Source organism: Suncus etruscus, chromosome 7 (assembly GCF_024139225.1).
Source record: "Suncus etruscus isolate mSunEtr1 chromosome 7, mSunEtr1.pri.cur, whole genome shotgun sequence".
Classification (NCBI taxonomy): domain Eukaryota; kingdom Metazoa; phylum Chordata; class Mammalia; order Eulipotyphla; family Soricidae; genus Suncus; species Suncus etruscus.
Genome location: NC_064854.1, coordinates 108915738 through 108939429, shown reverse-complemented (window position 1 = coordinate 108939429; position 23692 = coordinate 108915738). Strand labels below are relative to the sequence as shown.

General features: G+C 38.4%; 1 protein-coding gene across 1 annotated transcript; it reads left to right on the top strand.

The window, feature by feature from the left end:
• Nucleotides 1-18769: 18769 nt before the first annotated feature.
• Nucleotides 18770-20221, top strand: LOC126013907 (tubulin alpha-1C chain-like). Its single transcript, XM_049777118.1, has one exon. The coding sequence runs from the start codon at nt 18854-18856 to the stop codon at nt 20204-20206; it is 1353 nt and encodes a 450-aa protein (XP_049633075.1). The 5' UTR covers nt 18770-18853; the 3' UTR covers nt 20207-20221.
• Nucleotides 20222-23692: the final 3471 nt, after the last annotated feature.

The following is a 23692-nucleotide window of genomic DNA, read 5'->3' as shown; positions in this document are numbered from 1 at the left end:
GTCTCACTATAAATTCATGATGTATTAAGCCATTAGTCAAAGATTTCAACATTTCAAACATGCTGCCATTAATACTAAGACTACACTCCTATCTTACATTTCTTTTTCTCAAAATGATTACTGTGACCTCTGGGTACTTGCCCAAAAAAACAAACTTGTGGGGGCCGGAGAGATAGCATGGAGGTAAGGCGTTTGCCTTTCATGCAAAAAGGTCATCAGTTCGAATCCCGGCGTCCCGTATGGTCCCCCGTGCCTGCCAGGAGCTATTTCTGAGCAGACAGCCAGGAGTAACCCCTGAGCACTGCCGGGTGTGGCCCAAAAAAAAAAACCAAAAAAAAAAAAAAAAAACCATAAAAAAACAAAACAAAAAAAAAAAACAAACTTGCAACATTCACTTTATTTCCCATATAAACCTTCCATGTTGACCTCTGAATTATCCACAGAACCTTTTCCATCAAGTTTTCTGAACACAGGCTTTTTCAAAGGTGGAGAGGACCCATGAACAGCCCAGCATGAAAATAGGAAAGTCCATATCTCAAGTGGGCAGATGCAGGTGGCATGTTCATACAGGCTTCATGAGTATGAGCCCAAGAAGCACATATGAGTCTTTTTTTACTTTTCAATGAGTATTTTCATCTTTTTAAAAACATTATGTCCTGGGGAGAAATAATAATTAATTAATGATTAAGATTGTCATACGCTGTTAAGAAGATACTTTATCATGCTAATACTAATAAACACAATAATTATTCTAGGAATAAATTTTCCTGCTTCTCTTTTGCCATGATTTCCTTTATTATTAGTAGTTCTGAGTTCCAAGAAGTCAAAACCAATTCTTAATATCTGGAGAATAAATGGAGTTGATCAGAAGAAAACTGGAAATTTGTATAATCAACCAAATCTTGTTTCTCAAGTATCCATTCCTCTGTGAAATACCTACACAAAAATGTTTGCGTTAAGAGTCTGAGTTCAAATTACAAAAGCCCCCATCATTTTCCCTAATAACCCCCTTCAGTTTTCCAAAATGAACTGTACATAATGTCTTATCTTAAATAAGGCTTGGTCTTGACAAAAGAGATGGCTTGTGATTACTAGGTAATTACATAAAATGTGATTTTGGGCAGTTGAACTTAGACATGCCCCTTGGATACCCCCACTGTAAAGACTGTTGAACCTGGACACGCCCCCTTGTCATGCCTGTATAAAAAGAAAAACTTGTATTGTTAGCTGAGGGTCCAGAATAGTGACCTGTGCAATAGTGTCCCTGTTGGCTCACAGGGGATGGGAGGAGGGCAAAGATAAAGCATCGGGGAAATGCAGCCTGCTTTGTATCTATTTTCTATCCTATCTTCTTTGAACTCCGGCCACCTCTGGCCAGTGAATTTCCATTTCTCTCCCTCTCTCTGAATCCCCTAGCCAGTGGCAGCAGGCCTCAGATTCCAGGAATAAAAAGTGTACTTTGATTCTCTTTCTCTCCTCTCTTCTCACTCTTTCCCAGGCAGAGGTTGCTACAATTTGATGTCCATGGGTGGGCATGAGGCCAGCTAGGCCTCAGGATCTCCTGCAAGCCTTGCAGCACCAGGTCCTGGTGCTTGGGCCTTTGTAATCTGCAGCCCTGACAGTCGTGGGTTTCTTGGCCTTCTGCACATACTCATGATATATTCAAATGCTTTTTTGTGGTAGATCACACATATTATTAACAAATGGTTTATACATTATAATGCTAAACTTTTGTTAGTGGAGGCACACCCAGTGGTGTTCAAGGCTTACTGTTGTTGACTCTGCACACAGGGATTATAATTGTGGGATTCAGGGCAGCATATAAGTCTTGGGGAATCAAACCTAGGTTGGCTGTTTGCAAGGCAAGGGTCTTACCTGCTGTTCTATTTTTCTGGGTTCTCAAAGGACTTTAGTTTATACTTCCCAACTCTTCCCTGTTCTTCATATATTTCATTCATATATACATACATAATTTTCCATCTGTCCATGTCTATATTTAGAGATGATAGCAATGGAGAGAGTAAATGTGAAAAAGGCTAATGGCATACACAATTAATCTGTTATTTGTAATTAAGCTCTTTTTGTTTCCTGGAATTTACTCTAGTTTTTCTCTGCTGCCAATTTTTTTTGGGGGGTCACACCCTTCGGCGCTCAGGGGTTACTCCCAGCTCTACACTCAGAAATCGCTCCTGGCAGGTTCGGGGGACCATATGGGATGCCAGGATTCAAACCACTGTCCTTCTGCATGCAAAGCAAATGCCTTACCTCCATTCTCTGGCCCCTGCTGCCAGTTTTTTAATATAAAATCAGTCCCCTCCTACACTGAAAACTATCATAACAATGTGAATGAATGAGGGAAGTAGAAAGCCTGTCTAGAGTACAGGTGTGGGGGGATGGGGAAGAGGGAGATCTGGGAAATTGGTGGTGGGAATGTTGCACTGGTGAAGGGGGGTGTTCTTTACATGACTGTAATCATACAACTATAATATGTTTGTAATCATGATGTTTAAATAAAGATAATTATAAAAAATTATTTTATAGGAATAATAAAATAAAAAGTAAATATTGTTTGAAAAAAATCACATCTATTAATTATTCTAATGATTCTATCCTAGCTTTTATTTGTTTTGCCTGTTAAGGTATTATATGATATATATGTAATATGTGTTATATAAGATTATAAGTATAATTGAAACTATACTAAATGTATTGACAAAGAATTATAGATACATGAACAATTGTGATGAATCTGTATGGAGATATTTTACTGCATTTTAAATGAGTGAAAAAACTTTGATCTACACTTTTTGATGTAATGATGTAATGAGATATGATGGAAGATGTGTATTTTAAAATATAAACATGTGCTTTTTATTAAATAAATAAATAAATAAATAAAAAAGCAAAAAAAAATCAGTTCCCTCATTTGAAAACACCTATTTTATATACTCCAACCAAAGTGATATCACAAAATTTTCATGAAGAAAGCAAAACAGTTACTATAATCCTATTATTACCTGAGGGGAACTATGCTAATATAATATAATATAATATATATTATATATAATATATTATATTTATCCAGATTCATTCTTCAGTCTTGACCTTTGAGAATCTTCTGATCTACTTTGTTCATTCTCTTACCTACTTTAGTGATTTGGATTGGAATTTTTTCACAACCAACTGTATTATTCTCCTAGTATTGCTTGTATGGATATCCTTTGTTTCTGCCCAACATTCCTATTCTCCAAATAATCTGTTTGATGCAAACTTGGTCAAGTTTGATACAAGCTTGATGGGAGTACAGTTTCCTTCTTTAGTCCTACCACCATGTTCAGGATGGCAAAAAGTGAAAGCCCTAGAGGCAGGTCTGGCTTGGACCTGGGGGGGGGGGGGGGGAAGTGCTCTCCTAAAACAAAAGGTTTTATAAACTATCACTGCCTCAAAAAAAAAAAAAAAAAAAAACAGAAAATAACCAAAACTAAGTTCTTTAAGAACATATTCTCTGAATATTCTTTCACTTGTGTGTCTCTATATCTATTTGTTTTTTTTTTCACCCTGGAGATATCTGTGTTCTTTTTTTGAATATTTACTTCCTTTCTTTCACTTTCCTCACTAAGTTTTATTCAATAAAAATGTCTTGTTATACACACACACACACACACACACACACACACACACACATCAAACCTATGTTCACAAGAAAAAGCAAGTATTAGTGAAAATCTGGACTAAAGATCTTTCATATATTGCTGATGTCACTTGGCTCCATCTCTATAGAAAACAAGAGAAACATTAAGACAAACCTGGCAAATCACTTTGTAGGTATCTGAAGAATATAAAAATACTATTTCAAAATGTCTTTATATATTCTTATACACATCATATATTCTTATACTCATTTCAATACTACTTTTATTAGCAAAAAGAAAAAGTAACTAAGTGTCCACTGACAAATGACTTAATAAAGATTATATGCATATATAATACTATTAAACTACAAAAATAGATGAAATTTTACTGTTTACACCAAAATGGAAGGAACTTGAGAGAATTACACTAAGAGAAATATGCCAAAAGAAGAAATACAAATATCAGGTGATTTTACTCAGATACAGAATATAAAGAAATAAAGTGAAAAGGCAAAAGAAAAGAAAAAAACACTTAAAAATAAGCCCTTGGGTAATGAACTGAGGTTATTAGAAGGGGAATGGAAGTGGGAATAAAGGGTAGTGGGATTTCATTGGACTATGGAAGAATGTTACTAGTCATTTGATGTTGGTCCTAGTGTGATAACAAACATGTGAACCTGTATTCTTAAAGTATAAGGAGTGCTAAAAATCACAAATAGAAGGTGAGTGCAATTAGGGCAGAGAAGGGATCACTATGACAATGATTGTTGGAAATGATGACTTTGAACAAGAATAGGATACTGAAAAAATAAATAATGGGATATACATAATAAACTTCAGTAAAAATATTGCACAACACAGAGTTGTAAAGAGAAAAAAAGGGAAGGATTTGACAGAGAGAGAGAGTGAGAGTGAAAAAAGTAAAATGTCTGCTCCAGAGGCAGGCTAGGGGCAAGAAGTGGGTAAACAGGGGATATTGGTGGTGGGAAATGTGCATTGGTGAAGGGTTCTGTACTCTGTATGACTGAAAATCCTCTGAACTTTGTATCATGGAAAAAAAACCAACAGCAGGTAGGGTGCTTGCCTTGCACACAGCCAACTCCAGTTTGATTCCTGATATACCATATGGTTACATGAGCACCACTAAGGATGATTCCTGAGTACAGAGCCAGGAGTAACCAGAGCACATCTAGGAGTGGACCCCAAAACAAACGTAAGAAATATTTTAAGATTACATGACATGGGCCCGGAGAGATAGCACAGCGGCGTTTGCCTTGCAAGCAGCCGATCCAGGACCAAAGGTGGTTGGTTCGAATCCCGGTGTCCCATATGGTCCCCCGTGCCTGCCAGGAACTATTTCTGAGCAGACAGCCAGGAATAACCCCTGAGCACCACCGGGTGTGGCCCAAAAAAACAAAAAAAACCCCAAAACAAAACAAAAAAAAGATTACATGACATGTAATTTCTAAAATAGTTCAGTTCATATAAGCAAAAAATAATCTGGTAGAAAGGGAGGATGATCAAAAGATAGGGAGTATTCATTTTGGAAGATGAAAACGTTCAGGAAATCTGTTGTAAAATGTGAACATAGTTTATAGTGCTATACACTACACTTGCAAATGTTTAAGATAGTAACTGCTGTGATTTTGAGAGAGAGACAGAGAACAACCAAGATTACAATTTGTTCTCATGTGGCTTCCGAATCAATTTCAATTTTGAGTGGAGCCCAGGCCATTTGCAAATATTCCCCCAATGGAATGTAACAAATGGCACAGGGGGTAGCCACATGGATACCTGGAGTTGCACCAGTGCTACACTTGGGTTGGCCAAGAGTCTCAGAACTGTCTTTCATGCTGATACCCTTTCTTCTCTTTTTCCTTATACCTATCATAGGAATCAGTTGCCTTCATGGACTAAAGGTCTTCATTGTCTGCTCTTCCTTCCTCTCCCTGATCTTTCCTAGGAACTATTGAGACTATATCTGAGATACTTACCTTCATTTTGGCCTCTGCTTCCCAATAATTCAACCCATAATAAATCACCACAAATTATATGCAAACAGGTTTTTCAATACACTCAAATGAGATAATGGACAGCATGGGAACACATACTGATGGCTGACATTAGTAATCTGGATAGAACCCTCTAAGAATTTATGTGACATCCTCATGTAGCTTAAACTCTGCTCTTTTCTCCTTGCCTCCTTTTAACTCCCAAAACCATGTTTAATGCATTGTGTCACAGTTATTTACAGGTTTGTGCCCTCACTAAGATTATGATAATTGAAGGCTAAGGCCCTACTCCTACTTATTTCTGTTAGATTATACGCTTTTATACCCAAAAAAAGATCATCCCTGGTTTCTTTGTATTTGTTTATTTACAACTTAGTTTTACCTCAAAACAGAGACTGTCTTATATGTAAGCCTGGGTCAGACTGGCTCAGGCTAGCCTGAGCTATCAATTCTTAATCTGTTCTTGTTCCCCACCAATGAACTCAGTATTCAATAAAAACAACCATTCTGGCAGGAAACTCGCTCTTGATATGAGGTAGAAGATTGCTAGACTGCATATGTTTCACCCTCAGCCTGGTCTGGATTATTTCATGCAGTGACTATGCTTTAGAATCATTTCCCTGAGGTTGGGGATAAGGCATGTGGGGTGATTTTACAACAATGGTGAGTGCCTTTATCTTCTGGTAGATAATAAACCTGATGGCCCTCTCAAGCTGAATTGAATGTGCTGTCCCTTTCACTGGAACATCAGTGCACTTGATTCCCATTCTGAATAGCTTCATGTTGCTCTAATCTACCTGTATTTCTTGCTTTGGGCTGTATGTGCTAGGCTCCCAAGAGATTCTCCCTTGTAGATACCCCAAGAGAGAAGGGGTGTCTTCCCAGTGGTGATGAGTTCTCAATCTAAAGGCCTTACCAGGGCTAATAATTTATCACTTACTAAATAGAGAGAACCCCATCCCCCACCAAGGATGATGAGCTAGCTGCCATCTCTGCAGACTCAGTCTGAAAACAACTCAGCCAGAGATATTTCTGCATCCCAAGCCCTGAGTTAGGTAGACAAGTCAGTGATGGCAATCCAAGTCCTGGGCACTATCATATGGTTCAAAGTCCTGAATGGTTATGGATTTATCAACAGAAATGACACCAAAGAAGATGTCTTTGTTCACTAGATAGCTATTAAGAGAAACAATATCAGAAAGCTTCTGTATAGCATTGGAGATGAGGAGACTGTGGAGTTGGATGTTGTGAAAGAAGAGAGAGGTGCAAAAGCTACTAATGTACCTGGACCTGGTGTAGTGTCAGTGAATGGTAGGTGATATGCTCTCAATCAACACAGGTTCAGTCAATTCATTCCCCAGCCTCACTCAGCTGCCCCACCACCTATGGTGGTAGAGGCCCCTTCAGACACCATCATCTACCATTTTTCTTTTACTGGAAGTGCTTTGTACAAGGACCTTGGCTCCCCAACCTGCAAACAGCTTATTGTGTGTTGTGAATGTAAATATTTTGGGGATTATTATGTTACTGACCCTACCCTGATCCGGTGATTGTGAACCTCTTCAGGGTCTGACTTGCAACAATTGTGGAGACCCCAGTAATCACCACAGAAGGTGGATATGAAGAATCTAAGTCCAGCCAAAGTCCAACTGAGGAGAAGCTGCTTTCAGAACCTCCTGCACCTGGGTCAGCTCAAAAAATTTAATTTTCTTCTAGGTCACTCTCTTAATTCTATTTGCATCGTTCACTGTATTGCTCGTTAAACTGTGTTTTTACCTGTATATATCTTAATAGTTACTCCTTTGTTCTATGCACTATTGCAAACAGAAAATTTTGTGTCCAGTTTAGTGGTTGAATATTAGTTTGCACAGTGCCAGGGAAATACAGAACGTTGTTAGATTTATAATGGTTTTCAGTTATCCTAGTTAATGTTTCTCAATTGCTATGATGTTTGATTGTGTATATCATTTAGCAACTTATTCTCAAATTAAGTATGTCTGCAGAAATACCTTTGTCCATAAAAATCTATGGAAAAGGAACTTGGATAGTATAGACTTCCTATAGTGCTCATTATAAGAATGTTTTAGCAAACGTTCTTTCAAATGATGCATATCTGCAGAATGTTCTAACAATTATTTTTAGAGAAGTCTATAGAAAAGGAACTTGGAGACCAAAGAGGTGTAAGATCACTAAGTAGTAAGCTAGGCACAGAGGGGACCACTCATTCTAGCAGCCCCCGGGGATGAGGGGGGAGGATATAGGAGGCAGGACGGGAACAGAGGTGGAAGGAGGACAATTCGGTGATGGGAATTCCCCTGATTTTATGTTAATATGTACCTAAAATATTATTGTCAACGATATGTAAGCTACAATGATTAAAATAAAAATCATATAAAAAAAGATAAGGAACTTGAATGCTCTAGGCTAGTATAGTAGTGCTTGATGTAAGAATGTTAAAGAACTTGTTTCAAATCAAGTATACCTGCAGAAAGGTTCTAATGTTTATCTTCAGTAAAGTCTAAAAATTGAGATATGTATAAGACAAGGGTCTGGAAAAAGCTGATTATGTTGAAAATAGTGTATATACAATCTAATCTATGGTGCTTTACAGCCAAGTCTCACTAGCAGAGATTGCTAGGAATTGGCAACAACAGCAACTGGCTTAAAATTTCTCACCACCTTATTTGATACTAAAAGATTTTCTTTTCTCTATTTTCCCAGCTTTTACTGTACATTCGCAAAATAATAAACACTTTTTTTTTTGTATTTTGGGGTCACACCTAGTGGCACACAGGAGTTACTCCTGGCTCTGCAGTCAGAAATTGCTCCTGCCATGGGGGACCATATGAGATGCTGGGATTTGAACCATTGTCTATCCTGGATAGGCCACATGCAAGGCAAATGCCCTACCACTATGCTCTCTCTCTGGCCCCAACAAATACTTTTTTAGGTTCTGATCTGGGGTTCCTGCCTTTTGCAAAGAACAGTCGAACATGACTTATGCACCGTTCTCAAAAAAAAAAAAAATGGGGCAGTTGTTAGATTACCTTATTTTACCCAAAACAAAGATAATTCCTCGGGGCCGGTGAGGTGGTGCTAAAGGTAAGGTGTCTGCCTTGCAAGCACTAACCAAGGAAGAACCGCTGTTCGATCCCCTGGCGTTTGATCCCCCGGCATTTGATCCCCCGGCGTCCCATATAGTCCCCTCAAGCCAGGGGCAACTTCTGAGCCCTTAGCCAGGAGTAACCCCTGAGCATCAAACGGGTATGGCCCTAAAAACCAAAAAAAATAAAAAAAGATAATTCCTAGTTTTATTTTTTTTTATCTATTTGTTTACAAGTTGGTTTTGCACCAAAACATAGACTGTGTTATATGTAAACCTGAGCCAGACTAGCTCAGTATAGCCTGAGCTATTGTTCCTTCCTCTATCCTTACTTCCCCACCTGGAGGGGGGGTGGTCTCTATATTCAATAACAATGACCTTTCTGGCAGACAACTCACTCTAGATAAGAAGATTGCCAGGGAGTGGAGTGGTGGTTCAGGGGTAGGGAGTTTGCCTTGCACACTGCTGACCTAGGAATGACCGCAGTTCTATCCCCCAGCATCCCATATGGTCCCCCAAGACAGGAGATTTCTGAGAGCATAGCCAGGAGTAACCCCTGAGCATCACCAGGTATGGCCGAAAAGAAAAGAAGAGAAGAGAAGAGAAGAGAAGAGAAGAGAAGAGAAGAGAAGAGAAGAGAAGAGAAGAGAAGAGAAGAGAAGAGAAGAGAAGAGAAGAGAAGAGAAGAGAAGAGAAGAGAAGAGAAGAGAAGAGAAGAGAAGAGAAGAGAAGAGAAAGAAAAGAAAAGAAAAGAAAAGAAAAGAAAAGAAAAGAAAAGAAAATAAAAGAAAAGAAAAGAAAAAAGAACATTGCCAGACTACGTGTTTCACCCTTAGCCTGGTTTGGATTATTTCATGTGTGACCCTGCTTCAGGCTCACTCAGGTTATTGAAGATACAGCATGTGGGGGTGATTTTACAATTCCTCCAATACCTGTCAAGGTTTCTAACAGACAAGATATGCTTAAGAAAAGATTGAGGGAGGAAAGGCTACCAGAAGAAGAAAGAAATTAAAGAAAGAGTTAAAAGGCGGGACCGGAGAGATAGCATGGAGGTAAGGTGTTTGCCTTTCATGCAGAAGGACGGTGGTTCGAATCCCCGAACCTCATATGGTCCCTCGTGCCGGCCAGGGGTGATTTCTGAGCATAGAGCCAGGAGTAAATACTGAGCACTGCTGGGTGTGACCCAAAAACCAAAAAAAGAAAAGAAAAGAAAAAAGAAAGAGTTAAAAGGCAGGAACTATTTACGATATATTGCTGAAATAGTTGATGTTCAAAAATGTTCATCTCTAAAGATGCTTGTACTAACAAATATGTCTTGAGACATCACTATATGCCAGATGGAAAGAAAAAAATGTGAAATATATTGAAGTGATCTTTGTCCTAAGCACAGAAAGATGGAGGCATTTGATTCTACTATAACTAATTAGAATCCCTGTCTTACCCAGAACTAGTTGATCAATAAAGCATTTCTTGTATGCTGTGGATTTTGACAGATCTGAAAAGGGTTGGAGTCTACTTGGGGAAATGGACACTGATGTTAACAACTCTTCTCTCAAGATGTGCGAGGGGAATATTCCATTTACTACCTCCTTAGTCATTTTCAGGTATAAACCTGTGCTTTTTTCTCCACTAATTATACTGACCTTTCTCCAGGCAAAGCTTTAGACTGTGACTATATTACTTGTTTCAGAAATCATTTGTTTATAAATGAAATGGTGCCATGTTGCCTGGGGAGGTTCAGACTTGGCTGCATGAGGCTTTCTTCCATTTGGAATACTTTAACACATTTAAGTCATTTAAGCTTTTAAAAACAATTGCCCCGATGATCACAGAAATTTTGAGTTTTCTTCAAGAACAAATGCCACTAAATATAACCTGATGTTAGCTCAATCTTCAAAATCGGTTTTGAGGACTTATCTTTTCTTTGGGTGCATTTCTGAGTTCCAGAGTAGAGTGACCAGTAAGTGATGGAGATTGCTTTAGTTCAGTGTCCCTTAGCAACCATAATTTCACTTTCCTGTTGCCATAACAACTACAGCATGAACATCAAGGTCATCAAGCCCACTGAGCCTCTCTCAGGAAACAAGTCTCCACACTCTTCAGGCTTCTCTTCTCTATTTGCTCTCACAGGAGAAGTTTTACAGAAAATGACATTTGCTTGTCCCTTCTTCCATTCCACCTTACTTTAGAAAGCAATCTCTTTAAATAAACAAGATAAACCAAGATAAAGGGCATGCAGATAGCTTATCTAGAAATTGCTAAAGCCATAGTAATCTGATATTTAAACTAGGCTGTGTTTTCAAATGTTCTGCTTTAAAAAATGAAGGGAGACAATATGGCAAGGAGATAAATAAGGAAATACTAGAAGTCTGAGATTTCCAGTATGATATTTGTCATGATTCTTAGTACTTGGGTTCTCTGGCTTGAAATTTCTGGAAAATGAGGGTGTTAGGGGGGAGAGTGAATTTGATGATCTGCAAGGCCCTTTCCAGTTCTTACATTTTATGAATCCACATTTCAATGCAACATATTTTTATTTATATATATCATTTTTATTTTGATATTTTGATTTACATATCTTTCACAGTAATATTTTAGGTACATATCAACATTGAATCAGGGGAATTCCCATCACTAAATTTGTCCTCCTTCCACCCCCAGTCCCATCTTGCATCCCATATCCCCCACCTTCACCTCCCGGGCTGCTAGAATAAGTGGTCCCCACTGTGTCTAGCTTACTACTTAGTGATCATACATCTGTTTGGTCTTGGTACCTCCCTTATTTCCCCCTCTATTTGAGAGATGGAACTAGATAGTTCAAGTTATGTGGTTTTGTTTGAAGAGAAGAAAAACAATAAAATGGGGTAAAAATCAAATTCAAGGCAACATATTTTGCAAGGGGTGAAATGAAGCTAATCCCAGCAGAGGGAGGCTTGTCTATCTCTCATAAAACAATCAGTTTCATTGAATAAAAGTAAAAACCCCTCATGATAAGGGCTCTTATACTTATGCCTATGCATGTGCGTGGTAGAGTTGGCACTCCAAAATGTTGAATCACTATGAGTAATTATGCGGCAGGGGAAGTTTCCATTCTTCATGTTCTCTTAAGAATTATAAATAGTAGACATTAAAAATGACTCTGCCTCTGCTTTCACCTGAAATTCAAAGAAATTAGCCAGATATTAGCATTTGTAGATAGTATAATTTTATAGCTCTATTAAGGCAGATATATAAATTCCCCAGCAAAACTGATTTTACCTTTGAGAAACAAAGAGTCTATTTAGTCTCTTACAAGAATAAGTGATCCTTAGCACATTCTGGATAAACCCCATTTGTCAAGTTTTCCAAATCATCATTGCTAACTTTAACTGACTTCTAAAATTCTGTACACTAATTAGGCAATTTGAGTTTCAACATATATCAAATAAAAAGGATTTCAAGATTTGTGCATTGTGCTCATTTCTTGAACTTAAGGCCTTGCTTTTTTCCTTTGATTTTTATTGCAGGGCGGGACACCATTTTTATTAGTTACGAATTGTTTTGGTATTGCCAATATTTTTGACATCTTTATATGACTTTTCTTGATCTCCAAAAAAGCTTTGCTAGTTCATGTGGCTTGAAGTTATCATCCCCTTCGTGTTGGTTCTGCCTATCCTACCTGACATCAAAGTTTTAATGTTTGCTAATCATTACTTTTTCTTTCTGCCAGCAGGTAGAAAGTACACCTTGAAAAGTTGCTGGGAGAACTATTGCTCCATAAAGGACTTTTAAAAGGCTGCAAATGTTTTTCATTAAGGAAAGAAAGCCTATTGTATGAAGAAAAAAAAAAAAAAAAGGAGGGGAAGGGCATTTCCTGCTGGCCCTTGTTTCATCAGTACTTTCTCAAAACAGGTGGGTTTCTTTTGGCAAAAGAAATCTGGAAATCAGTGTCTTCTTGTGGCACAGAGATCTGTGTTCTGCTGAACTGGAAGAAATGATAAGCACGTAACTGCGTTTAAGTTTCTTGTAAAAAATGCAGTTGGCATAGTGTTAAATGAACACATGGATCCCAATAGCAGTAACTATCATGTGCTAAGTGAAAGGAGAAAAGAGTTGCAACACTAAAGAATTTAATCAAATCCATCCATTCATGAATGATCCCATGTAATTACATCTAACACTTACTATGAATTTTTGCTGTTCTGTGTTCCATCATACGATGTCATCAGCACTTGCACTATCCTATAAACAGAAAATTTTCTTAGCCCTATTTTAAATCTGGGGAAATGGAGACATTAAACAACTTATGCCTATGGGGAGACTAAAATTCAATTCAAAAGTAACTTTCTTACATTGAGATGATAAAGTTAGGAGGCTCCAATCCTGCAATAATAACAGTTTATTCTCTCTTAAAGGTAAAAACTTTTAAAAATAGGGGGCCGGAGAGATAGTACAGCGGTAGGACATTTACCTTGCATACAGAAGACCCAGGATGAACAGTGGTTCAAATCCCACATCCCACATGATTCCCTAAGCCTGCCAGGAGCGATTTCTGAGAGCAGAGCCAGGAGTAATCCCTGAGCACCACTTGGTGTGGTCCAACACCACCCCCCAAAAAACATTGAAGAAAAACAAAAACCAGAAAGAGAAAAGAATTGGGGGGGGGGGACACTGGTGATGGGAATATTGCACTGGTGAAGGGGTGTCCTTTTTTGTAACTGAAACTCAACTATAAATATGTTTGTAATCATGGTGCTTAAATAAAGATATTAATTTAAAAAAAGAATTAGGACATGGGGAGTGCAGATTTTGAACCTCATCATTTGAGCCCCTTATTATTTCCACCCATTTCTAAAGTGATGCCTAAACTTTTAGTTAGTTGACACTCAACTCAACTCTTCCGAGTCTCTTCCGAGACTGAGCACTCAATTCTTCCGAGTCTCTTCCGAGTCTCTTCCGAGTCTCTTCCGAGACTGAGCATAGATACTGAAGAATAGCCACTATTATAATTGTTCTGAGATTTGATAGAAAAGATGACCTGGGTATATTTAGGTCTTTTTTGTTTGTTTGTTTGGTTGGTTGGTTTGGTTTTGGTTTTGAGTCACATCCAGCGGTCCTCAGGGGTTACTCCTGGCTCTGTACTCAGAAATCGCTCCTGGCAAGCTCAGAGGACCATATGGGATACCCTGATTCGAACAACCATTCGTCCTGAATAAGCAGCTTGCAAGGCAAATACTCTACCACTGTGCTATCTCTCCGGCTCCTATTTAGGTCTTTTTTAAAAAACATTTTATCAGTGCTGAGATCAAACCCAGAACCTCATAAATGGAAGACAAGTGCTCTTTCTATTACTAACCCACACAGCAGGTTAGGTGATTTGACTGAGAAACGAATGCTGCCTGAACAGGCACTAATACTAATTAATTTATGCAGAGCATTTATTTATTAATGCCAGTCACTGTGTTGAGCAATTTCATGATAATTCTCACTCACAGAACAATGGGAATGATGTAACTGCATTACCTCCATCTAGCAAGCCAAGAGCTTAAGTGCAAAGAAGTCAAGCTACAGGTTATATTCACATAGCTGTATAGAAAATAAAGAGTTAACAGGCTCTGATTCAAAGTCCTTAGACTTTTTTTCTGCACTAGTATACTCTCCGCAGGTTTTTCTGTCTAGTCCTCAGAACCTGCTACAGAGCTTCTTTTCAAAGACTTTTATCTCAAGGGCTCATACTCAAGATTTATAGTCAGTAGTCTGTTGAGAAGATGCTAGGAATCTGTTTGCTTAAGGATATCAGGAATTCTGAAGAATAAAATTAACAGAGACCCCAGCTTGAAGGATATAATCTCTCTGCTTACTTACTTCCCTTGGCCATTGCCTTCAGCAGTTACTGTGCTATGTCTGTGATTAATACCAAAACACTGTTTCATTTCTAATTTCATTTGGGACCAAGCATAACTCAACAGACAGGAATTCATTCCTAGAGCCAATTCCCTCCATCCAAGTTATGAACTTTCTTTGCCCATGCTTTAGGGTTAGTCAAATATTAATTTCAGTTTTCTTCTAAATCACAGTTATAGCTTTCTCCATAGTCCTCTAAAACATTTTTAACTTCTAGATATCAAATTTGTGACCCAGCTTTCCTTCAATTTGCCCACTTTCTGTGATAACATGAGGATATGTATTAATAACCAGCCCTGACCCCTCAGATCATCCTCAAGCACAAGCTTCTCAATAACTTCCGAGGTTGCAAGGAACATTTCCAAGTAACTCAGAGCAAAAAGTCCACCGTGATTTTCCAGGCAGTCTCAGAGCACAAGAATTCACTAGTTAAGCAGTCTTTGCTATATGCTTGTCACAGCCTCACAACAAGTAAAAGCTCTATTTGATTTTTGGGGAACGTTTAAAATGAACTTTACTCTCAACAAGCTATATATCACCAAGACTGGAAGCTGTTCCTGATAATTTGCAAAACCCCCCAGAGCTGAGGTCTGTATCTAAATGGCTCGTTCAAAAGAAGATATCAGGTTCACATGCAGAACTAGCAAGGCACTAATGATGTGCGGTACCAAGAAAGTGCAAAGTAATAATTCAAGCAAATAGATCCAATAGCATTCCAAGTCAATGGGCACCATAGAAATGTTTTATCCAGGCCAAAATTAATGCAGTAAAACCATTACACTACTAAACTCTTTTCTTCCCTTTCTAGTATGATATCCTCAGCAATCATCACTGCTGCCTAAAGCCGCAATAAACTTTGTTTAGACAAGTGTTTGAAGTGCATTGTTCACACAACAATAGAAAGAAAGACGAATAAAAGCTCCATACTTTGAGTGATGCATGATACAGGCAAAGATGGCATATTGTAAAATATTTAGTTGAAACAAAGCACATAGCTCTTATGCAAATATAAACACTAGTACACTCATAGTGATTTTCTCATTATCTGCTGGAAGGTTTTCTGTCCTACTGCTCTTATACCATTCTTCTTGATAAAATATTTTTATGAATTTCCTTCATCGACTTTCATGTGTTTTTAATACAGAATTTTAGAATGTCATTAAAGACCGATTTTTAAGTCCACTAAGGAAATATAAGGGCAATGTAGCTTAAAATATATTTATTTTTTTTTCTGCAGGAGAAAAGGTTGTAGGATAAGCAATGCAATTTGGTGCGAATTGATTTCAGTCTATAAAGTAAATACATTTGGGATGAGAAGAGACAAGTAGAAATGTTTCCAGATTTCTTTTCTTCCAAGCCCCCTCCCTAAAATCAGTTTGAAAAAATAAATTCTGGGGAGCCGGAGAGATAGCATAGAGATAAGGCATGCAGAAAGACAGTGGTTCGAATCCCGGCATCCCATAAGGTTCCCTGAGCCTGCCAGGAGTGATTTCTGAGCAAAGAGACAGGAGTAACCCCCTGAGCACTGCCGGGTGTGACCCAAAAAACAAACAAAAAATTTTCAGGAGTCAGGGACATAGCTCAATTGTGGAACCCTTGCCTTGCATGTATGAAGTCTGGGTTTGATCTTCAGCATCACAAAAGCAAAAAAGGTAAGCAATTAAATATTTTTATTTAATCTTAACATATTCAATATCCCATCCCTGGATTTTAGGTAGATAAGCAAACCATAAAATTAATTGTAAGCAGGTGAACCACAGAAAAGTCCATTATTGTCATTTTTTCTATCCTCATTTCTGACTTTCCTAATTAAATGTATTCAGTATCACAATGTGCTGTTATTGTTTAAAAACATGTACTTATATTCATTGAGGGAAATGTATTCACTAAGTTAGAGCTATTTGAATGTTTTTGTCCTTCACTTTGCAACAATTTATTTCTCAGCACTACAGAGTAATTAAACACATTCAAATGAAAATATGCATTGAATATATTTTTTTGCAATGAAAACACAACCTCTACTCACAAGACATCAAAAAAAAAACATATTTTATATTTGAAGTAGCTTACCCTTGACAATTTGAGTAGCTTACCGTTTACAATGGCTGAATTTAACTTTTTCTAAGATGTTGTGACAACCTACTACCAAGTTTTTTTTTTCTTGGTTTGTCTGTTCAGATACTTAAAGCCAATAATAATCTTTGAGATGCAGGTAGAGTTGGTCATGAGAATTAAAAAAAGAATGATTAAGAAAATGGGAAAGATAAGCATAGTTAACAAATGATAGTTTCCCATTCTTCCTTTCTCCTTCCTCAACTGTCTTTCATTTACATTTGGATATCCACATAATTGTGAGAACCTAACTACATTCAGAACTCTAGCAAGAAAGCATACAACCTCAACTAACCCAGTCCAATCTATGGATTACATCTCTTTGGTTAGTCATTGGTTCAGGAATATGAAAGTATTTTTTAAAAGATGTAAGGTTCAATAATGGAACTTTGTAATGTGCCTATCAAGATGTGGACATGAAAGATGATGGAGTAGGGAACATTGATGGTGGTATTGGTTTCAAAATAGTTTATGCCTAAAACTCAGCTATCAATAAATTTGTAAATCATAGTTCTATTTAATTTAATTTAATTATTTAAAAATTAAATTGATAGTAGGAAGCGTGCCACAAATAGTGAAGCAGTGCAGTGAAGGCAGAGAGGAGATCACTGTGACAAATGATAGTTGAGACTGATCACTCTGGACAATAACAGGGTGTTAGATGGAGATAACATGATACACATAGTACCCCTCCATTAATAATAGTGCAAGCCACATTTTATATAAAGAAAAATATAAAATATATAAAAAATAAAAGAGAGAGGATAGGAGTTAAATGCCTGTCCCAAAGGCAGTCTAGGGGGAGAGGGAGAGAAAAACAGGGACATTGGTAGTGGGAAGTGTTCATATGTGGTGCATATTGTAAGACTAAAACTCAAACATGGCCAACTTTTAATTATGGTTTTTAAATAAAAGAAAATAAGTTGAATTTTTAAGTCATAAAAGATATGGAAAGATAAGGGCCCGGAGAGATAGCACAGCTGCGTTTGCCTTGCAAGCAGCCGACCCAGGACCAAAAGTGGTTGGTTCGAATCCCGGTGTCCCATATGGTACCCGTGCCTGCCAGGAGCTATTTCTGAGCAGACAGCCAGGAGTAATCCCTGAGCACCGCCGGGTGTGACCCAAACCCCCCCCCCCCCAAAAAAAGATGTGGAAAGATGCAAAATTAATGCCAATTTAAACTAGATTGAGTTTGTTACATAAAACAAACTGTCATACTGTTTTTCTTTGGTGAAAGCACCAAAAACATACACTTTCTATTTAGTGCATATATTATTTTGAGTTATTACCCATCTGTATCCAAGATTACTTATAACTTAGAAAATCTTTCATGTTTTCCATCCTTTAGTTAGGGGCAAAATACTAGGATCTTCAACAATACTTTCACTTATATCTATCTCAAAGAACTTATTCATAGGCTGATGGCAACAAAAAAGGGTAGAAATAGATGTAGGTTTTTTTTTTTTTCAGGCTGAAATGTAGCAAGCTAAAATTCCATTACTGGAAGATTAAATTAGAGGTCAACCAGTTGTCTCTTCGTGTTCTATTCTCATTTTTGAGGTTGGAATTGAGAACAGCTACATATTCAACTCTGGCTATATGATTTGCTAAGGCAATTTTGCAACTTTCAAAAAAGCAATGTAAAGATGATGCAGACACACACAGAAGAAGGCAGAATAGGAGGGTTCCATAGAAATATGTTCAGATCTCTAGTGACATTCTAAAATCTGGCTCATATCTTTAACTCAGATCTGAAGCTCAATATCTGAAGCTCAGTATTCAGATTTTTTTTTTCACTCATCCCATTCTGTTAATCTTCTGTGCTTGGGGAAATAGCTTGGTTAAAATTTTCTAATCTTTAAAAAAATACATTATAAACTACAAAATGAGGAAGTACAGCAAAAGATATGTGGCAAAAGACTGAGATAAATAACAAAATATATTTACACAAAATATGGAGTAAAGACACTTTCAGAAATTTGAAGTGTATAGACTATTTAAAACAAATGAGAGGACTTCTTCTGCGGACTCCTTGTCAGTCTGTTAGCGGGAGATCTCCGCCGCCGACCCCTCGCCTTCTCCCGTCCCAGGAAACCCGACAACTCCTAATCATGCGTGAGTGCATCTCCATCCATGTTGGCCAGGCTGGTGTCCAGATCGGAAATGCCTGCTGGGAGCTCTACTGCTTAGAACATGACATCCAGCCTGATGGCCAGATGCCTAGTGACAAGACCATAGGGGGAGGAGATGACTCTTTCAATACCTTCTTCAGTGAAACAGGAGCTGGCAAACATGTGCCCAGGGCTGTGTTTGTAGACCTGGAACCCACAGTCATTGATGAAATTCGCACTGGCACCTACCGCCAGCTCTTCCACCCAGAGCAGCTCATCACAGGCAAGGAAGATGCTGCCAATAACTATGCCCGTGGGCACTACACTATAGGCAAGGAGATCATTGACCTTGTCTTGGACCGAATTCGTAAGCTGGCTGACCAGTGCACAGGGCTTCAGGGCTTCTTGGTGTTCCACAGCTTTGGCGGGGGAACCGGTTCTGGGTTTACTTCCCTGCTGATGGAACGTCTCTCTGTCGATTATGGCAAGAAGTCCAAGCTCGAGTTCTCCATATACCCAGCCCCCCAGGTTTCCACTGCTGTGGTTGAGCCCTACAACTCCATTCTCACTACCCACACCACTCTGGAGCACTCTGATTGCTCCTTCATGGTGGACAATGAGGCTATATATGACATATGTTGTAGAAACCTTGATATCGAGCGCCCAACCTACACTCACCTGAACCGCCTTATTAACCAGATTGTGTCCTCCATCACGGCTTCTCTCCGATTTGATGGGGCCCTGAATGTCGATCTGACAGAATTCCAGACCAACCTGGTGCCCTATCCCCGAATTCATTTCCCTCTGGCCACATATGCCCCTGTCATCTCTGCTGAGAAAGCCTACCATGAACAGCTTTCTGTTGCAGAGATCACCAATGCATGCTTTGAGCCAGCCAACCAGATGGTGAAGTGCGACCCTCGACATGGTAAATACATGGCTTGTTGCCTGTTATACCGTTGTGATGTGGTCCCCAAAGATGTCAACGCTGCCATTGCCACCATCAAGACCAAGCGCAGCATCCAGTTTGTGGATTGGTGTCCCACTGGCTTCAAAGTTGGTATTAATTACCAGCCTCCCACTGTGGTTCCTGGGGGGGACCTGGCCAAAGTACAGCGAGCTGTTTGCTTGCTGAGTAACACCACAGCCATTGCTGAGGCCTGGTCTCGCCTCAACCACAAGTTTGATCTGATGTATGCCAAGCGTGCCTTTGTTCACTGGTATGTGGGTGAAGGCATGGAGGAGGGAGAGTTCTCTGAGGCTCGTGAGGACATGGCTGCCCTTGAGAAAGATTACGAAGAGGTTGGAGCAGATAGTGCTGATGGGGAGGAGGAGGAGGATGAAGAATATTAATCTGCCTTCTAGTTTTATATTCCTGTTGTTTTGGATTGTCTTTTGTTGTCCACTGATTCTAAACTATTAATAAAAGTATGGTTTTCAGTGAAAAAAAAACAAAAACAACAACAAAAAAAAAACAAAAAAAAAAAACAAATGAGCTGAAGTAGGGAACAAACTAAATGTCATCAAATACACTTATTCTTTAGGCCACAGCCTGTAGTGCTCAGAACTTACTTTTGACTCTGTACTCAGTGATCACTCCTGGCAAGTTTTGGGGTGCCAGGGATTATAATACCAGGGATCATACCCGGGTTGGCCAAGTACAAGACAAGCATCCTACCCACCGCACCACTTTACTATCTCTCTGTTTCACTATCAAAATATTTTATTTTCCCTAACACTTTGGCTCTTCACTCCTATACCAGGCAGCAAATTGCTTTTTATTAAGTTAATTGATATTCTTTGGTTTACAATTAACAATGTTGTCAAAACTTTTTTATTTTGTAGATGCCTTTATTTAAACTAATACATTGCTATCAGATTACATCACCTTTAAGACTTAATAAAAACACTATAATATTAAATTCTAGAGCAAACGTAATAAAAGCAAGAGTAGTTAAATTCTACATATATTTTTTTATACCTTATTAACCAGATCTTCTTGTTTCAGGTATAAAATTAGAAAATGTATTGTACACTTAGCATATTTGTCCTAATGTATCCCAAGTTCTGAATCTACTCTTTTCTCAAAAGTGTCATGTTCCAATCCATTTTAAACCTAAAGAGGAAGTTTGATGGTACAGGTTCCAAAAAACAATAACCATATACTGACCAAGAATCTTTAAGACAAAACATGTCCATTGTTTACAGGTTGGATGGAGAGGGAAGATTAAATTCTAAGGTTCATTTTCCTCTACCTAAAATGTATTTTGTCTTACTTGAAGACCCCTTTAAAAAAAAGTAGCAAAATCAGCAGTCTTATTTAATGTAATCAAAATATCCTTAACTGTACAAAAAATCATAGTTATGAAGTTGAAACTTACAATGAAACACAATTGAGTTTCAGTCTTCTACTGTAGAATATCCTTCACCAGGCACTTTACTCATTATTAATGCCCCCAGTTTCCCTCCCATCTTCCCCCAGCATTCTATCCTGCCTGCCTCTCTGGTAGACATTTTTCTTCTCTCTCTTCCTTTTTTTTTTATTTTAGACACTGTGGTTTACAATATTGTTACTGAGGAGTATCATACATATCACTTTATCTACTTTCAGCACCCAATTCTTGTCCAGAGTGATAATTTACAACTAGTCATAGTTGTCATAGTGGTTCTTTCTCCAACATAACTTCACTCTCCCAATATTTGGCTCATGTTTCCTATCATGGACTGGTCCTCTTTACCCTGCTTCTGATAGTCTCTGGATAGTATTCTCAAACTATATATTTTTATATTTTTTCAAGTATGTGCAATAATTCTATGTCTATCTCTCTTCCTCTCCTCATTTCACTCAGTATGATACTCTCTATATCCATTTACATATATGTATGCAAACTCCATCATTTTCTTTTCCTAACAGCTGCATAGTATTCCATTGTGTAGATTTACCACAGTTTCTTTATCCACTCATTTGTTAAAGAAACACAAATGATGAAGTGAACATCACTCAATACCAAAAGCAGAGACATCAAAGAAAAAGAGAATAACAGCCTAATATCCTTGATGAACACAAATAAAAATATCCTCAATAAAATATTAGCATAGAACCCAATAATTCATTAAAAAGGTCATGCACCATGATCAAGTAGGATTCATTCCAGAATGCAAGGATAGGTTAATATACACTAGCCAATAATAAATACGCATGTCAATAAAAGAGCAGATAAAATTTGTATAATCATAGCAATAGATGCAGAGAAAGCACTCGGCAAGATCCAGCACCCATTCATGATAAAAAAAAAAACCTCTCAAAAAGATGTGAATTGATGGAACTTTCCTCAATATATTCAAAGGCATTTATCAAAAAGCATGTTTGACAAATATTATATAAGAAAGCCTTTCCTCTAAGATCTGGCTGGCACAAGACAAGGTTACCTACTCTCATTAATTCAATTCATCATAGTATTGTCCACAATTCTTGAATAAGAGCTAGCATATTGGAAAGCAAAATTATTGTATAATAATACTCCTATCCAATCATGTAAGTAAATCCTAAGAGGTGGACACTCTATGAGGGAGAGAGATATATCAAAATAGCATGTAGTAATAGAAAATGTCAAGGAGAGCCATCTAGAAGAGAGATACACAATTTATTTGGCTATGAGCACTTTTCAGGCAGGTAGGCATAACAAATGCAACTTGGACTATGGGAAAAAAATTTTTTTTCTGAAAAATTTTCCCCTCTCCAGGCTCTCATGATGAGCTTGTCTGGTTAATAAAACTCAAGTCCTTTTACACATTGTTGCCAGCATATACCACGGGTGAGGCTCACTTTTGAATGTAAATTATTTACACAAATTGCTGTATCAATGTGAAGATAAATGAATAAATAAATAAACATAAATGAACAATAGTGCCCTAAGATATGAGTATATAACCTGGCAATAGTTAACTTGCTAATCATGCACCTTAGAGTCAGGCTATGTTTTCTCCAGTTGGTTGTATTACACTCTCTTCATTCCTCTGCCCATCGAGCAGGCAAACACAGTCATTAAGTGTAAAATCACCCCCCCCACACACACACACCGTACCTCCAAGCCCAGGTGAATGAGTCTGAATCAGGGCCAAATATGAAATAATCCAAACCAGGCTCAGGGTTAAACACGTGTAGTCGGGGGGTGTGGGGGAAAAAACAAAACAGAACAAAACACGTGTAGTCTAGCAGTCTTCTACCTATTATGGAGAACAGACTGCCTGCCAGAAATGCTGTTTTTATTGAGTACAGTGACCACCGCTGCGTGGGACAGTAAGAACAAATAGCTTAGGTCAGGGGTGGCGAACAAGTTCGACACAAAGAGCCAAAATTTTCAACTGTGAGAGTCAGAGAGCCACACCACGCAGTGACCTGCCAAAACAGACAAACACTCACACAAAAGCATATAATTTTAACAATAATCTATTGAACACATATTGCATTTTGCCATTTTGAGTGAGGGTCAAAATCCTGCAGTGATGGTGAGGGTGTGCTGCGTCTTCCACACTAAGAACTCATGGCAAGATGTGACCCAACATGTACCACACGGGTCCGAGTTGTTTCCAAAGGATGGGAGACAGGAGGATGCAGCCTGGGGTATGGGGGGACTATGCACTCAGAGATCTCTCCTCAGAGGTCCCTCCTCAGAAGCAGCAGAACAAAATCCAAGCTTGGCAAATAGCCGCATTCATTTTGGCTGGGAGCCGCATGCGGCTGGAGAACCTCGTGTTCGCCACCTCTGTTCTGGCTGTTGTAAATAGCTCTGCAGTGAATATAGGTGTGAAGAAGGGATTTTTGATTGTGTTTTTGTG

Excerpts from the sequence above, each read along its gene's own strand:
- LOC126013907 (XM_049777118.1), top strand. The coding sequence starts at position 18,854 with ATGCGTGAGTGCATCTCCATCCATGTTGGCCAGGCTGGTGTCCAGATC.